Source organism: Morone saxatilis, unplaced genomic scaffold (genome assembly GCF_004916995.1).
Source record: "Morone saxatilis isolate NCDOM2014 unplaced genomic scaffold, NCSU_SB_2.0 Contig10, whole genome shotgun sequence".
NCBI classification, from domain to species: Eukaryota; Metazoa; Chordata; class Actinopteri; family Moronidae; genus Morone; species Morone saxatilis.
In genome coordinates, this window is record NW_023339652.1 from 5,379,358 (window position 1) to 5,392,092 (window position 12,735).

General features: G+C 41.2%; 1 protein-coding gene across 2 annotated transcripts in view; it reads left to right on the forward strand.

Annotated features, from left to right (window-relative positions):
• Window positions 1-12,735, forward strand: part of sema3c (sema domain, immunoglobulin domain (Ig), short basic domain, secreted, (semaphorin) 3C) — a 44,867-nt gene that overhangs the window by 16,501 nt on the left and 15,631 nt on the right. For both annotated transcript variants that reach the window (XR_004797455.1, XM_035680136.1), the window contains exons 3-11: window positions 474-634; window positions 1,317-1,379; window positions 5,103-5,222; window positions 7,557-7,647; window positions 9,079-9,198; window positions 9,318-9,460; window positions 9,546-9,660; window positions 10,209-10,278; window positions 12,202-12,346. Coding sequence is in view for 1 of the 2 variants with exons in the window: in XM_035680136.1 (XP_035536029.1) it covers window positions 474-634; window positions 1,317-1,379; window positions 5,103-5,222; window positions 7,557-7,647; window positions 9,079-9,198; window positions 9,318-9,460; window positions 9,546-9,660; window positions 10,209-10,278; window positions 12,202-12,346 (1,028 nt within the window). In the remaining variant the exon portion in view is untranslated. The remainder of the gene's footprint in view (window positions 1-473; window positions 635-1,316; window positions 1,380-5,102; window positions 5,223-7,556; window positions 7,648-9,078; window positions 9,199-9,317; window positions 9,461-9,545; window positions 9,661-10,208; window positions 10,279-12,201; window positions 12,347-12,735) is intronic.

The following is a 12,735-nucleotide window of genomic DNA, read 5'->3' on the forward strand; positions in this document are numbered from 1 at the left end:
GTGCATTATGTTTTTTTATATTTATATAGTGAATTATCGTCAGTATGATACCTCAGCTTTGGTGCCAATATTTTTTGGGATACTTTTTTTTTTTTTTTAACAAAAAAAAATGTCTAAGTGGTCACACAAGAACATTTACTAAATAAAACCTAACCAGGAATTCACTGCAAAGTTGCATCAGTGAGGCTACTATGTGAAGCGCATGTTTAAAGAGCAGATTCCAAATCCTAAAAGTTACAGTCTTATTGAGTTTTCTTTTGAGATCTCTCTTAAATCTCGGAGCTCATGCATCGAGACCTAATTTGAAGATATCTTGTTTCTGACCAGAGAGAGATTAATGTGGGCTTGTGCGTAGCTGTCTCTCTTGAGTTTAATTTAGTAGGAGTAGGAGAGAACGTTTTCTGATCTCGGTGTGGAAACAAGCTTATTGATATGTTTTCTTTCATTGCTCTTTTTTCTCTGTGTCTTCTCAGACCTGCAGGCCTCCCAGTCCTTTGAACACTACAGTATATCAGACAAGGCCATGGACTACAGGATCCTGCAGATGGATGAGGACCAGGACAGGATGTATGTGGGCTGCAAAGACCATGTCCTCTCCATGGACATCAACAACATCACTCATGGCACGCTTAAGGTCAGCCGATGCTTATTATTAGGGTCTGTGATTAACATTTTCTAACGCAATGCTGTCATCTCTTTTCTCTCACCGCCACAAAAGAGAAAATTAAATGTCTGTCAAATTTAGCAGTATGTAAGGCGTATCATAAAACTGCTGCAGTGGTATTATTCTAATCTGTGCAATGATATGCAAATTACCATACATTTGCGGCGTTCAGAACAATTTTAGGGTTATTCAAAAGAGGCATAAAAATGCTGGAGCTCTCTGATAACGGATTCGGTATGCAGTGAAGGAGTTATCTTCAGCGTAATTGACAGGCATGAAGTGCATAAACAGATGGGAAAGCATTTAGGTTCCCCCAGGGAGTGCTGCACCGCATCCATTTTTTCTAGGTAAATTGCTTGATATATTCATCGAGCTAGACCTTTAAGCACCTCTCCCAGGTTTGAAAAAAAATTCCACAGGCAGTAGCTGACTATAATCACTGACATTGACACTTATATCAGAACTGAAAGTTTCAGTACATACATTTGTTTTGCTCATTTTACCTGTGATTTCAGTCTGTGTATGCAGGATATGATCACACCTCAGTGTGAGCATATGCATGTTATGTCTCTCTCAGTCTGTTACTGGTTTTCTGGGCTTGCTTCCCCCACTTGTCACTTATTTAAATGCCGTGCTGTTTTTTTTCCACCAGGTGTTTTGGCCTGCGTCTCCAAGCAAGATAGAGGAATGCCAAATGGCAGGAAAGGACCCTACAGTAAGAACCCTGAACTTTTCAAAACCCTCATCTTGGATTGCTTATGGCCTTTTAAAGTTCAAGCCTAACAAATGAATGAAATATAAATATGGAAAAACAGATGTTAATGTCAGCTCATGAAGCTGCTAATAATTAATAAAAACAGGAGATATTAAATGTAATACTTATGTTTCACCTTTAAGACCACATTTTTGCTAAATATGTTTGATAAACACACCTTCTACTGCAGATTTGAGCCTTTTTAATCTCATGTGTAAAAGGTCTGTGCTGTTTTATATGTTATGTCTGTTTTGTTACACTTTATTGTTATCTTTACAGCAAGACTATGCCGCTTTTAAAAGAGAGACGCATTCTTTCTCTTGTGAAATTAAAAAGTTGAATTCATAGCAATAAAATGCATTGTCACTCAGGTATTTGACTTCTACAGCCTGACTTTGTCTGGAAGCTTATGGTGGCTAATGTTAGCAAGCTTCAGGGTGCATATTTCTGTATAATAGAAACATTTTAGGTGAATATTGCCATATAAAGGGACAACGCTGATTCAGCTTGCTGACTTCATGACTTTTCTCCACTTCTCCACTCCATACTGTTGCAATAGCCCAGCATATGAACTAAATATTAATATTATCTGCCATCTGTAGACACAGTGACTGCAAAAATGAACATACATTTTGTATATAATCTCATATAAATGTATGGGAATCAGATCACAAAGGCTTATGTTCTTGTACTAAATACTATTCATCTTATCCATAATAGATGGTGGCCAAAAACCAGCACACATCTATTGAAATCATTACCTAGCAAAGACCGCTATTGTCCCAATTGTTCCCCTCTTTCTGCCACGACTTGGACTATTCCACATCAATCCCTAGCAGTGGCAGTAATGGAGCGAACCATTTTGCACCCAATCTGCATTGGTCCGGTCAGATACACAGTGTTAAAGTGACTTTGGATTAGTTTTGTGTGTGCATGCATGAAACTATAACATTACACATGTTCATTGCACATATTCTGTTGAAACTAGAATCAAGTCCTAGACATTTCTTCATCATAGTCGCCATTCATCTAATGGAGCAGCACCCAAGTGATTGTGTATTTACAGTGTCCCTTACACCAATACTGCTTTGGACCCCATAAATAGTAGCTAATACTGAGGTTGCTAATGGTAACGGACAGGATAGAAAACCAGTGTATCTGATTAGCCTTCATGCTTTTCTGCCATGATGATTGAGATGTTCTGTAGACTGAAGGTTTTGTCAGCTGTTCCCAGAACAAGTTCTTCCAAGTGGGTCTCCAGCGGAACTGTGCGTGCCGCCTCCTGGGATTTCCCTCTCCCATCTGTGAGTTTGTGTCAGGTCCAACCACATGTGTAGCAGGCAGCAGATGTCCGCAGGGTCACCTCCTGGCCTGGAATCCTCCTGGCATAGGCACAGTTTGTCAGGACGAGAGCGAGGCGTGGGAGGATGGAGGGCCATGGAGGGCCATGGAGCGCTGTAGAAAAATAAACCAGAATCAAAGCTCGCAAAATGGGACGCAGAAATTTCATAACCCAGCCTGATTCTGAGCAACACTTGTTAGCTGCAACAAGGTTTAATGAAGACATACAGTAGGACTCAGAAGACTGATTCCTCCTCTGCCTCTTTCTTTCCCCTAATTGGGTTGTTCTGCGCATAAGTACACGCACAGCTACCTATAGACACTGCAGTGAAAGAAACCTCCCAAGCAACTTTTTACATAAATTGAAACCCTGATTTTTAAATAACAGTACGAGTTACCATAAAAAGCATCACACTACGACCAGGGCTGCCTGTTTGTCCTACATTCTCCACCATCTCTCCATCCCCTGACAGCAGCTGGGGTAATGTGGCCAGGGTTTTGTACAACACGCTGTTGCAGAAATAGAGAAGAAGCTGTTTCCAGTCACTGAGTGATTTGTGCTGCTGTGAGTCACAGACAGGCTCCCACAAATATTTGGGTGAGCCATCTCTGTGTGGAGTCACTCAATGGCCCCTTCTTGTATCTGTCATTCCTTTTTTTACTTTCAACTCTGCCAGTTTCTCTTCTAAAAATTTCAGTTTCTCTTTCTGTCTTACTATTTTTTCCACTTGTCTCGGGTCACTTTTTCCAGCTCTCGGTTTCTTTTTTTTACCGCAATATATTTCATTTTCTCTCTTCCATAATGTTGCTCTTCTTTCTCATGAGTCTCTTCGCTTCAATCAGAGCCCCCTCTGTTATGGTTACCCTCCTCATCTGTATATATTAAGTTCCTGTTCTCTGATAGAATCTGGAGTGAAGCGGGGCTCCAGAGAGCAACCACACTTTGTTTGCGCCCGGGGGTGGCATCAAAGGGGAAATATAGACCAGCCAGGTTGATTAAGTCTGTTTGCTGCTGGCTCAAAAGCCCCCCACTTTAAACTCAACGTGATCGCCACTTGAACTTGCGGCCATGAGGCTGGATGCTGTTTATCTAGCACAGTCACGAAGGCTGCGTATGGGCTTGTGAGGGCTGAAGGAGGGTGTGATGAGATGAATGGGTGATAAACATGAGGAGAAAGCAAAAGAGACAGAGGGAGGTAAAGAGAAGCCAGATAAATAACAAAGATGGGCGTGTGATGGTGAAAGTTCTGTTGTTTTTCATCGATAGCTCTCGGTGGAGCTGTACACCGTCCGTGAGCTGCAGCAGCTGCCATTCCTGCAGCCGCAGCCAAGTTCCTGACGGCTCCCTGGATACGTGCTGCTCTCCTCCCCACTTCTTTCCTCTCCCTCTTCCTTTCTCCACACGTTTTCTGCAAGCTCAGGCTTAATTAGCCACAAAGTCCAGCGCTCATGCCGCTGCCGTTCGGGTTTGGGAAATGAAAGCAGAGATGGAGGGAGAGCAGTAATCTGCCTTACCTAGATATATCACATATACCCCCTGACGCTCTTTTTCCACCGGCCTTAATACCAGACGAGTGAGCTCTGGGATTGTTTGATCATAGAGCATGTGATTGTATAACCGTCATAGCAAGTGAGATAAGTTTGAATTACTCCCTCATATGGAATAGGATACTTCAGGAGAGATAAACAAGTTCCGTTCACCTTGGCTGTACACCAGGAAACAGAACTTATCCTCTGTTATGTCTGTTTCAGTGCATTGTGTCATAGCAGAGATTAAAACACATGAAAAGTGTTGAAATGGATTACAGGAGTGTTGCCAACTGCAATTCATATTGTTATTATGTTATATTGTTATAATTTATTAAAAAAAAGGTTAGATAACATGAAAGCGACATTAGGTACTGTTGCTGAACAGTGTGGCTACAAGTTAAAATGAGATAATGCATTTAGCTGTAATGCTAATCTGCTAACAGTATACAAGCAAAGAGGAGTCATAAAGTTAACAAACTGACTGCATTATACAACAATATTTATCTACAGTTAGATAATATTAGCTGTCATAACCTACTAGACATATGCACATACCAGACCAAATAAGGCTCTAGCAACAAAAAAAACTCTGAATGTATTGAACTGATCATTTGGTTATGAATTCAGAATCTCATTTGTGAGAGGAAAAATATGTTATTTCTTCTCTCCAAAGCTACATAGTCTTGCTTTAAAAGGTTACATCAATAAACTATAGGTTTGACATTTAACTGGAATGAATCAGACTGACATGTTTATTGTTGTTTCTCACCTACTGAACTTACGTGTCTGTTTTTGTTTATCTGTCTTTTCCAGCACGGCTGTGGGAACTTCATCCGCGTGGTGCAGCCTTACAACAGAACTCATCTGTTCATGTGCGGCAGCGGAGCGTACAGCCCCGTCTGTGTGTACATCAATAGGGGCCGCAGACCAGAGGTGGGAACGCGATGACAGATTCGCTACACTAAATATACAAACTTGTGATGGTATAAACCACGTTTTGGGGACATGGTGGTCAACACAGCCATTACTGTAACTGTTGAGGAGACCAAGGTAGATTATTCACTCACTAAAACTCACTAAAGGGATGCAGTGCAGGCTGCTGAATGTCACCACTAACATCTCAAAAGTGAAAAAAATAAGAACATCTTGTCCCTCTAATCCTCAACTGTAAGTACTTAATGTGTGGATGTAGTATTATTAAAGATAAAATAATGTGTTTGATGATGGGACATAATGAGCAATGGATGCTGTGGTTCCCCTGCGGTTATTTCAGAAATAAACCTAATTACATTAACTTAATAGAGTTAATGTAATTAATGTTCTCATTGCTCACTTGGGACAGTATTCTTCTAACTCGCTTCCCCTTTATTAATCCCTAAAAGCACCGTTAGTGCTGACTGTTAATGTCATCTCTGAGCGCAGGAGAATCAAAGTAGTGGGAATACTGCCACCCAGAGCAAGTAAACAAAAATCATTATTTTCCTGTAAGAGATTAGGTAGTGATAAAATGCTTCAAGGGATGTGGATGAGCTTTTTTTGTTAAATCAGATTTTATTCAATTATTTAGAGGTTCAAAAGAAAATATAACATGTTTTTGATTGATAGCTGCAATAATAGAATATAATTTTTATTATTTTACACCACTGTCTACTGGAGGACATACAATATTTCTGTAATTCAGACTCAAGTATCCAAGTACTCAAACGGCATATAGTGGATGACAGTGCCAGCGTTCTCTTAATGAAATCAAATTCATGTGCTGCATCAGATAGCCATTGTTTCTATCAATAGCATATTCTTTAACTGGTCTACTAAGAATTTTCAAGCATCACCATGTAGTCCATAACTTTTGTTATTATGTACTCAGTTTGATGCCACATGAGAAGAGATGCTGAGGATAAGAGGGGGGTAATGGAGCTCTCATCTCCGGCCACACGGCTCTGTAAGTGAGAGCAGGGAAGCCCTCCAGGAGAAAAGTGCTCACTGAGTGAACAACATTTAACCACAGACTGCCAACTGCTGCCAAACGCTAACAAGCAGAGAGCGCCCAACTAGGCTCTTCCCGCACTGCAGTGCCTTTTGTCATTTGGGGAGGGGGTAGGGGTGTTGTTTGAAAGGCAGACTGCTCTGTTTGCAACTTCTGATCTCAAACATGTCAGTGTCTCAAGAAAAGGGATCTGTTAAGTATAACAAGCTGCTGTAGTGGAGTGGAGTTGACGGCAAGCTCAGTGTGGACCTTTGCCGTGAGAATGTGCCCCAGACTGTAGTTCAGAAACTTGATAGGATGGCGGCAACAGACAGGTAATTTGCATGTTTCAAAAGGGCTTCAAGGATGCATTGTTAAATATACACTGCAATAAATTACTGAGCCATTTATTCTTTTATTTTGTCTTTTAAAACTTTATATGGTGTGATAACTCCAGTCATTGTCAGAGAAGTTTATCAATACGAACAGTTTCCACTTGTTGAAAGAAAAATATTATTTTAAAGATCCCTTCCAGACCTCTTTTAAGGCATATAAAAATGCTTCTATTGTAATGATTTGTTTAATAATTTATGTGATTCGGAAACTATGAATACACAAATACAAAAACACATTTGTACAAGTAACGCATTCTGAAGGTCAAACAGGCAAGTGAAGTAAACAAAGCACATTTTTGAGCAGATGGAGGCTTTAATGATCCATTGCAACATCCAAATTCTTTGTTAAAACTGATATATTTTGCAGTATTGGGGTTAATGACAGAACCTACCAGATGGATTCAGTCCATCTCCACAACTTCTTGGCGGACGGACACATTTTCCTGGAAAAATGCTCTTCAGCTGACATCACTCTCATCACATTCAAGAAAGTTACATCGCTACTGTGGGTCAGCCTCTAAATAAGGATAGGACAGGAAGCTCTATAGTTTACCCAGGTTTTAGCAAGAGGCGTTTTGACCGGCCAGACCGCCACCAGGAGGGAGTTGAAACTTGGCAGCCTTTTCACCTGAGATGGAGAGATAGTTATCCAACACATTAGCAGGGAAATTCCTCCAAATGGAATGTTCTTTTTACTGTCCCACATGGGCCAGTTAAGGTAGACCAAGCCAGGACCGTTTCTGTGCTTCCTTAAAACCAAAAGGGAGGGAAACGTGAGCAGGGCTACCTTGTGGGACACGCAGTACATACATGCAGTTTTATTGTGGTGGAGGCCACTAGACGGAATCATTTAACATATAAAACTGTCTCCAAATTCTCTGACTTCCACTTTTTTCTCTGTGACAGGAACAAGTATTTCACATTGACTCCCGGACCGAATCTGGAAAAGGGAGGTGCTCCTTCAACCCTCAAGTGAATACAGTCTCCGTCATGCTCAGTAAGTGCTTCCTCCTACCTCCATCTTTGTGATTTTTGCCTCTTCCAAACCCCTGGAATTGCCAGAAATTCAGATTCATTTGAACTTTTATTTATTTTTCGTGACAGTGCCAATACTGTAGTTTGACCGGTGCAGTATCTGTGTGTGTGGGCACTAAAAATAGTCCAATGGATACACAGACGGTTCACCAGCTGGTTTAGCCATTGTTCGCCGTTGCCATGTTCACGCCATATGGGATGGATGATAGAGAAGGGAAAGATTGTCATGGGAACAACTAGTGAGCGCTCAACTGAAGAGGGTTGTATGACTTCAGAAATAATCCCGCAAGGGTTAAAAATCCTGTGTGTTAATGATATAATACTGTATTATATTTAGGTTTTATTACATTGAACAACTGGATGATGTAAAATGTCCACGTTTGTTTTTCAGGGACAGTTGTTACTCCTATATTATTACTATTACTCTGTACAGGGCTATTATGTGCGGCGGTCTGTAGCTGCAAGCAGCACAAGACTTGAAATGTGAGTCGACCCATGCCATGAGATACGCCCACATACAGAACTGAAGCTCATATAATTCCATAACTAAGAAATATAAAAACAGTTTTCTGTACACAATAGTTGTTTATTTTCAATTCAAATTTCAGCTTTACTTTAATACACATAAAACACAGAGCACCAGAGGCTAAGGCAGGTCAGGCCGCACCCGCTCTCTCTCCCATTCTCTCTCTTTGAGCTCTGATTGGTCAAAGGGTGTTGGGTTGCTGTTGACACGACTTAAGGCGACACATTGCACCCTCAGCTCTGCTTTCCGACACCTGAGCACGGCCATGTCAGCAGCAGCTTTGCCAGCTAGTGAACGCCTGCAGAGATGCCAAGGAGGCAGCCAGAGGGGAGGGGTGGAATAACCCAAAGGGGATAGGAAGGAAGATTCTCTGCCAAATAGAGTTGAGGTCAAAGGCAAAGCTGTGGCAGCTGAGTTAGAGAGTCCAAGCCTCAGAGGACAACCAAAGGCAGTGTCTGGGCTCGATAAAATCTGCACTTCATCCCCATCGTCGTGTTTTGGACTCTCTGTGGCCGACTGAGTGCTGTCGACACTCGCTCCTTAGCAAGCCAGCTTGGATGCGAGCCACATACCCCTAATCCTCCACTAACTTGCCCCACATCCTCCAAAACACATGGTCTGGAACTGATGGATGATGAAGTGAGAGTAAAGGAATGATAAAAGGCATGATGCGGCTGTGGAGAGCATGAAGCCTGTTATTAGCAGCAGGACACACACAGACTGTAAACCCATTCAACTATCTTAACGTTGTTTATCGGCCATAGACTGAAATGCACGTTTCTAAAAGTACTGTCTTTTTTTGGTTTTAGGCTCTACAAAATATGTAAGCACATTGTTGATTTGTTGTGTGTGTGTACTTCCCCCTAGACCAGGAGCTGTTCTCAGGCATGTACATTGACTTCATGGGGACAGATGCTGCCATCTTCAGGAGCCTGACCAAGAGAAATGCAGTGCGGACAGACCAGCACAACTCTAAGTGGCTTAGTGGTGAGCACAAAAAATATTCTCTAAAGATTTTGAGTGTATATATGTTGATTAATTTACACAAATAGGATGTCATTTTTTTTTTATTGCTGTTAAACTCACTATTCCTTTCTGTCATTCAGAGCCAATCTTCATTGATGCCCACCTGATACCAGATGGAACAGACCCCAATGATTCCAAATTGTATTTTTTCTTCCGCGAGAGGCTAACAGATAACAGCGGAAATACTAAAAATATCCACACTATGGTGGCCAGAGTGTGCCCAGTGAGTGCCTTTTGTCTGTGCCTAAACAAATCAGCAGTGTATGTTTTGTGGTATCGACTTGCTTATGTGCGGCTCCTGTCTGCAGAACGACATTGGAGGGCAGCGGAGCCTGGTGAACAAATGGACCACCTTCCTTAAGGCCAGGATGGTGTGTTCGGTTCTGGAGGAAGATGGCACCGAAACGCACTTTGATGAACTGGGTAAGTAAAATGAAGGAAATGGTTGTTTTTAACATTTTATGTTTTCTTTATTTGTTAAGTGACTCCAGTGACTTTTATTTTTATGCTCCGTGAAACAAGTTTAAAGCAAATATGTTTTTGAAATATGTTGCCAGAGACCACCCTAATTCCCGAACGCTCACTATTTTTGTTCCAAAGTTTCCAGCGATTGCTTTCTCCATAAACAAATCCATGGACCTTCCTTTGTTTGGTCTGGATTAAGGCTGTAGACCTTTATCAATTTTCATAACAGTTTTTCTGTTGTTTTTGGTTACCTTGAATTCATTTATGAGCATATTAGTCCAGTCCTTTCCTTTAGCTTCAGCTTTGAAAACTACAAACAGCTTGCAGCATTTTAGACCTGCTTTTATATTTAGTTCATCGGACCGGTCCATCTGTCAACATGTACAGTTATTAATTCATGCATTCATTATTTTTTGGCAATCTTACCTGCAGCATGATATATAACCATATCACGGGGGATTTTTTGAAGGTATTACACATGTGCACATATGTGTTTCCTGTTTCAGAAAGTATGTTTTTGCTGGAAACTGATCAGCCCAAGGGCCTGTTGGTGTTTGGAGTCTTCACATCCACAAGGTAAGGCCGATGGTGATGAAGCCAACTGTAACATTCCTGCAGGCCTCAGTGGTTATGTTAATCACTGACTGGATATCAGCGGGGGGGGATGTGCTTGTCAAAGGGCCTGTTACATAGAGACGTCATGTGTCATGTTGCAGAACAGCTTAGTCAGAGGATGAACTATCAATTACAACACCCTGGTGGCTTTACCATCGTCGTTTTGATGTTCTTTCCAAGCAAGCAGCAGCGCATTATTTATAGTATGCATTGATACAGAATATGCATTACATGATATGTATTGTTGGATGTGTTCCACAAGCAAAGAGTAATAGTACACAGCCAGGATTTTTGAGTGCAGAGAGAATTTCATTTTTGTATTCTTCAGGTAGGTGAAACCCGAGGCTTGTTTTCAGGTTTCATAGAAAAAAGGAAGGACTGAAGTCCCCTTTTCTCTTTTAACTGTATCTCAGAACCCAAATGGACAGATCAGAGAGATAAACTTAAAAAACGGACTGATCACTGTTAACATTTCCCTATATTAGTATATTTTGTACACTGGATAAAACATTTACCAAAAAGACCTGTCCCACCAAATATGTACCCATAAAAGTTTTTTAAGGATGTGTCCACTCTCCTTTATACTATAAAAAATACCTCTCTGTACCAGTGTGCCTTGACTTTATTACATTTTTTTTTATGTTTTGGTGGAATTTGGGGCTTTTTTTGATAGTGTGACAGGCTTTAGAGACACAAAAAATACGTAGTTTTAGAGTGGTGACATGCAACAATTTGATTGTCTACCAGAATCAGATTGGGAACATCAAATTGTAAATGGTATGCATCTCTAACCACTCGACCAGATGCCTTTTTGTTTTTACCTTGTTTACTCCCAGTTTTAGACGCCTAATTCCCTATGCCATTACAGTCCTTGTCGGGACTGAGTCTTCACCACAGCGGGCCGGGATGGAGTCCAGCCCAGGGTCCTTTGCTACAATTCATCCCCTCTCTCTCCCCCTCCACCCCCTCCCCCGGTCTCTTTTCAGCTGTCCTCATCCAACATAGGCAAAAGGCCCACAAAATTAATCTTTAAAAACTTTTCATGAGTTGTCCAAACAGGCCTGTTTTTACCTGCGGGATAATATGTATTTGCGATCCAGCAGGTTTTTAAATGGTTTATTTTGCTCCAGAAGTTGGAGAATTTTTGTCAACCCATAAAGGAACACTTTATCCTTCAGTGTTTCGGGGAAAAAACTAAAGCACCAAATCTGGAGAATAACATGAAGGTGAACATTTTAACGTAATGATTTTGACATAAGAAATGAAGGAAAGAAAAGTTTACCACATACTGTTTAGACCTCTGCGGTAATTTAATAAAACCACACTGAATAAACTGATTACACTACTCTCAATCAGCCAGAAGTCACAGTCAGCAGGGTTACATGGAACATTTGGAGGTTTAGTCACTTGATCCGTCTGTTCTGATCTTTAATTGACTTTGTCTGGTTAACCCAGGGTGACTGCCACAGGCCCTCAATCCACTTGTTACCTCAGGATCATAGAAAGGCTAGAGTAGTGTATCCTGGCTCAAAGACTAAAGCCAAACCAAAACAGTGAGGTCCTTGAGGTCTTTTAAATCAATGTTATTCCTATCGCCACACTGTGTTTCTTCCTCCGTCTCCACTTCACACAATATGCTTCTGTGCCCCTTTTCAACAAAGCCCCTTTTATGTGCTAAGCAGTGTGGTTTAAAATGACTGCCAAACCACATCCGTGAGGGCAAAATAGGTGAGCTGTCCTCACTGGAGAGTGGCAACGGTTCCACCCAGACTGCATGACTCGCATACCCTTAGAAACAGAGATCTTAATAAACAACTGCTGAATATTTTAGCTGGGTGGGTCCCACTGTTGTGTTTCATTAAAGTATGCATCTCATTTCCTCAGCTCCGTGTTTAAAGGCTCAGCAGTGTGCGTGTACAACATGGCCGACATCCTCACCGTCTTCAACGGGCCCTTCGCTCACAGAGAGGGGCCCAACTTTCAGTGGGTGGCCTTCCAGGGGCGCATTCCTTATCCAAGACCAGGAACTGTGAGTTAATTTGTAGGCCATTCACTCATTCATTAAATCATTCATTCATTGGTTATTTCAGTGCATGATTCTACAACAACATTTTATATAAAATATTCATCTTGACAATGCCTCTTTACACATCCTATGCTAGGGAATGAGTAGGGAGAAAAAAAATCTTGTATTACCAGACTTGTTCTTTAAAAATGAATAAATAACATAAATGATTGAACAGCCTTTTGCTATAAAAGGAATGACAACACAACGTCATACATTAGCAACAGCTGAATATGAATATTACTCATTAAATTGCAGGTATTCCCTCTAGGCACAGTTTCTTTATCTGAACTCAGCAGTTAGATTCAACATGGTGAAATACACATTTGTGCAATTCTTTAGGCAATAATCTT